This window comes from Setaria italica, chromosome IV (genome assembly GCF_000263155.2).
Source record: "Setaria italica strain Yugu1 chromosome IV, Setaria_italica_v2.0, whole genome shotgun sequence".
In the NCBI taxonomy this organism is placed as follows: domain Eukaryota; kingdom Viridiplantae; phylum Streptophyta; class Magnoliopsida; order Poales; family Poaceae; genus Setaria; species Setaria italica.
Window position 1 is genome coordinate 25,193,159 of NC_028453.1, and position 5,335 is coordinate 25,198,493.

Consider the following 5,335-nt stretch of genomic DNA (forward strand, 5'->3'; position numbering starts at 1 on the left):
CACCGCAGCATGTCATCTCGCCCGCCGAGGCAACGCGGTCGCGGTGGCCGGTGACCGTGTGGTGTGGGATCGGATGCGCGGGCAGGTGAGTGACGCCGCCTCGCCGCGATCGAGCGCGCTGGCTAGTCACAGGCACGGCCGGGCAGGGCGCCAGGGCCCCCGAGGCCCGAGCACTTGCATGCGTGCCGCGCCGTGAAAATAGCGGTGGAGTTGGTCGGCGACCCGCGCCTGGGTAGGTGTCAGTGTCATCGTGTAGTGGATGGGTCAATAACTCAATATCTATCCGTCAATGGCTTTCGGGGACAGGCCGGGGGCCCTGGCCCCTGGCCGGATCTCGTCCCCAGGAATTTGTGGCCAGGAGGTGCCCTGCGACTGTGCTGACCAATAATGCATGCAGCATGCATTATGCGCGCTCCCGTGCTTTTGTTTTGCTTGTTTGCTCCGTAAGCAAACGGATCATTACGGAGGCGTTCTTGACTAACAGGCTGTGGATTCTTCTTTCTTTTTGGTAAGTTATATACTTATTTCAGGCTAAACCATCGCTAGTCCAGATGCTAGTGGTAAGCATTATTTTTTTTTGTTTATGATGTTGGATGATAATATCATAAACAGCTGGTAGCTAGAATAGAGCTCAGTCACATTAAACTTTACTATCACATATACTACGCCAACAAATAAAAGTCTGCTAGCTAGGACAAATTCTGCAGGTAAACCTTTACCGATACTAGCTCTCGATCTCACATAGTAAAAAATCTTGGGACGACATAGTAAAAGTATTCTTGGGACATCATCAAGTAACAAAAGGTTGAACTGTGTAATACATTGTAGGATCGCGACCTGAATAAATACTAGCTCGGTCTCACATATGTAAGCCAAAGAAAGAGGAATTTGAACTACACTTTTCCTATATTCAACTCAGACATCAACCTATTTTTTTTTCAAAGCGAGGCATGCCCCCATTTCCATTTCATGGACGGAAATACCATATGTTTGAGGTACAAAGAGAAGTTTGAAGCAAAGGCTTACGGGGTAAGAGCAGGGAAGGGAAGGTACCCTTCTAACCTGATTCAAGCTATAGACCCCACACCCGAAAAACCCAGTATTCCCAGGACAGACCTCCAAAGCATACTAGCAAACACTACAACTGTATTACAGACACTGCTCCACTGATGGTTTAACTTGGTAGATAAGTGGTCATCATCTCCATTTGTAAGGCCTAAACCTTTGGTTACCATGTTGGACTCTATAAAAGAGGCTGGAAAGAAATTCCCTTCAAAATAAAATAGATTATCACACATATATACACCACAATTTGTGGAGGCAAATATTTACAAATACTCCTACTTGACTGTTAGTATTTTTGAAAATCAGTAACAAAAGGTTGAACCGCTACACTTCGGAGTTCGGAAGGACCTGAAAAAATGCTAGCTAGGTCTCACGCAGTAGTAGTAAATCTCAAATAACCAAAGAAGGGAATGAAACAAGATTGCATGTCTGACTACATTCATTATTCTAGTGGCATAAGCCATAGAAGAATATGTCATATGTGAACTACAATTTTCCTATATTCAACCCTGACAACCACCCTAACCCATCCAAATTTCCCTTTATCCATGTCATGGAATTTGTCTCATTCCACAGTTCACACTCCTAGCTATGCACTTTCCTCCAAAAAAAAGAGCAATTTAAATCATTTTAATAAAAAATCCTGCTAATCCACCATTACCAGCTTGTCACCTCTCCAACAAGTGGACATGCACACCATTGCTACATTACCCCCCCTCTCATCAACCCTCCTTCCTTCCTCTACCGCTCACCCAGCCCCTTCGCCACAATGGCTACTACTACCACTACCGTCACGGAACAACCGGACAATGCCGATCCGTCTCCGTCGTCGTCTCCACCGCCCAAGAAGGTCTCGTACGAGCTCGCCGCGCGGAACATCTACTACGCCAAGCCGGTGGCAACGCCGAGTTCGCTCGCGCGGCTAGTCACCAGGCCGTGCGGCGCGGCCCCGGCGCCGCCGGACTACATCCTCCGCGACGTGTCGCTCACGGCCCGGGCCGGGGAGGTCCTGGCCGTTGTGGGTCCCAGCGGCGCCGGCAAGTCGACACTGCTGGACATTCTCGCCGCGCGCACCGCGCCGACGCACGGGAGGCTGCTGCTCAACTCCGCTCCGCTCCGGGCGTCGTCCTTCCCGGCGGCTCTCGGCGCACGTGCCCCAGGGCGGACGTCGCGCTCACCCTGCTCACCGTCTCCGAGACCTTCGCGTTCGCGGCGTCGCTGCTGCACCCGGGGTCGGCTGCCACGGCGGAGGCGGCGGTCGCCGCGCTCCTGGCCGACCTCGGGCTGGCGCACGTCGCGCACACGCGGGTCTCCCCCTCAAGGCTCTCCGGCGGCGAGCGGCGGCGCGTGTCCATCGGGCTCGCCCTCCTCCGAAACCCCGGCGTGCTCCTCCTCGACGAGCCGACCTCCGGCCTCGACTCCTCGTCGGCGCACGTGGTTGTCGGCTGCCTCCGCGCCGTCGCCGCCGCCCGGGGCACGACGGTGGTGCTCTCCATCCACCAGCCGAGCGCGCGCCTCCTCTCCGCCGTGGACTCCCTCCTCCTCCTCTCCCGCGGCACCGTCCTCCACCACGGCTCCCTCGCCTCCCTCGACGCCACCCTCCTCTCCCACGGCCTCGTCGTCCCGGCGCAGCTCAACCCTCTCGAGTTCTCCCTCGAGGTCCTCGACCAGCTCCCTCATCCTTCCCCCTCCAACCCTGAGCCCAAGTCGTCGACCCAAGAACTCACCTCGCCATCGTCGGAGTCGGACCATCGAAAGGCAGCCGCGGCGGCGACGTCGTCGTTGACTGCTTCGCCGTCGTCGAGGCTGCACGAGCTGGTGGTGCTGTACAAGAGGGCATGGAAGGTTGTGTACCGCAGCAAGCAGCTGCTGCTGATCAACTTCCTGGAAGCCGTACTCGTGGGCACACTGCTGGGGACCATCTACATCCACGCCGGCTACGGCGAGGCCGGCGCGCACAAGCGGCTGGGCCTGTTCGCCTTCACGCTGACCTTCCTGCTGACCTCGACGACGGAGACGCTGCCGACGTTCGTGTCGGAGCGGCCGATCGTGCTGGCGGAGACGGCGGCGGGGCTGTACCGGCTGTCGTCGCACGCGGCGGCGGCCACGCTGGTGTTCCTCCCGTACCTCCTGGCGGTGGCGCTGCTCTACTCCATCTGCGTCTACTTCCTGGTGGGGCTCTGCGCGTCGCCGGGCGCCTTCGCGGCGTTCGTGCTCGTGGTGTGGGCGGTGGTGCTGACGGCCAACTCGTTCGTGCTGTTCGTCAGCTCCTTCGCGCCGGACTACATCGCCGGGATGTCGCTGGTGTCGGTCTCCCTCGCCGGCTTCTTCCTCTTCTCCGGCTACTTCCTGTCGCGCGGGAGCATGCCATCCTACTGGGTGTTCATGCACTACGCGTCGCCGTACAAGTACGCGCTCGACGCGCTGCTGGCCAACGAGTACTCGTGCGCGGCGAACCGGTGCTTCGGCGTCATGGGCGGCGGCGAGTGCTCAGAGACGGGGCGGGACGTGCTTGCGGAGAAAGGGCTCACGCCGGAGGAGCGGTGGACCGGCGTGCAGGTGCTGTTCGGCTTCTTCCTCCTCTACCGGGTGCTCTACTGGGTGGTGCTCAGCCGGCGAGCGTCGAGGGCCAAGAGGTGATGGCGGTGGTCATGAGCGGCGAAGAATAATTCGCCATGATCTTGAGCACGTCGGTACGACGTGCGTGTGAACGCGTGCATGCGCGCATGCAAACAAGCGGCATAGCAGGTATGCCAGATTGCTTGTCAACTTGGAGAGAGGGGATGACGAAGAGATGATTATTAACTGGTAATTACGGTGTCATATACTGATGTAAATTGTGAAGATACAACTCCTTTTTTATAAGTGTGTGATATGATCGATGGACGTACGGGTGAATAATGCGTTAATTAACTTATAAAGATAATTAAGTTTTGTCTTGTTAATTGACTCGGGTCTGCGTCGTATATGAGAATTTTTCTACATGCATTATACCTGTGCGACATGATCGCGGGGGACTTTGTTAAAGATAAGTTTTGGCTTCTTGCTAATTCGATCTATTCGATCTTATTCTCGTGAATCTTTTTGGCAGCATGTTCATCTGCATAACAGATTCTTCATCTGAATGTTTGGTGACTCATTAATTTCTTGTTAGCCTAGCCATAAGCACCATTCCTGAGGAAGTGCCCCACTAGCTGGATCACAAATCCATACATTAGAATTAGAATTTCGGTGTCCATTGTTAAATTAGGTATTTGCTTTTAACAGTTTATTTGTACTTTGTAGGCGTGAGGTAGGGCTCGCTTCACGAGTGTGTGCGCGCGCGCGCTTGTTTTCGTAAAGCGTAAATTGCATAGACATCGCGCTATGGAACTTTGGAAGCAACAAAGCCATCGTTTGATCTGATAATTTTTTCTAGAACCATTATATTGTAGTCCTGCATTTTCATGTCAGTTTCATTTGTACCTTGTGACTCACTTGTGAGCATGGACGGCGGCAAGCCTTTACATGCCGTGACTGTGTCCATGCGTGGCGCCGAAAGAAACGATCAGCAGGCTGCCAGAGCGTACGTGTGTGCATCTCAATCGTTGTTTGAGTCAAGGCAGCGACGTACGGTAGATGTTTATCCGCATGGCCTGCGTCTAGGAGTTCGATCGATTAAAATGTCAGTAAACCCAGACATGTCTTCTTTTAGCTGGCATAAGTACACGAACGACACAGTGCTGCACTGCACTAATGCATGCTAACCACGTATGCTATAGATATTTCATATTTGAAAAACCCAGCTCATCCATCCACATGCATGAGGGATCACGCAACACAATCAGTGATCGATCGAGCTGAGCTAGCTACGAACTAATCATGCACGGATCGGGATCATACAGTGATATGGCAAGACACCGGGCAATGCAAGATTGCCAAATGCTGGTGACGCATGACAGTTTGCACTCACTCACACGTACGGAAACAGTACTAGCTAGAGATGGAGAGTTGGAAGTTGGAACCACAGACAGCGAGTCGTACAGGATGGCACACATCCAAATACGCAGAGAAGCAACGAGGATCCCATCATCTCTCCCAGCCTCACAATGCAAAAGAGCTCGAAGAAAGCTACACGTATACCATATACTTAGTCTCGAGTCGGAGCACAGATAGTTGTCATGTGGGTGACAGATCGAGAGAGAGCGATGATGCGGGGGGCTAGCTAGGGCGGTTTCGTCGGTTACTCTCACGGGTCGTTGGTTGCTGCTGCTGTAGGCTCTTGTCACGT

The 5,335-nt window shown here is 53.9% G+C and overlaps 1 protein-coding gene across 1 annotated transcript; it reads left to right on the plus strand.

Annotated features, from left to right (window-relative positions):
- Positions 1 to 1,761: 1,761 nt before the first annotated feature.
- On the plus strand, positions 1,762 to 4,014 carry LOC101780401 (ABC transporter G family member 4-like). Its single transcript, XM_012845104.2, is given in 3 exon segments — positions 1,762 to 2,197; positions 2,199 to 2,225; positions 2,227 to 4,014. Coding segments are annotated over 3 exon segments (1,869 nt in total). The 5' UTR covers positions 1,762 to 1,834; the 3' UTR covers positions 3,706 to 4,014.
- The last annotated feature ends 1,321 nt before the right edge of the window (positions 4,015 to 5,335 follow it).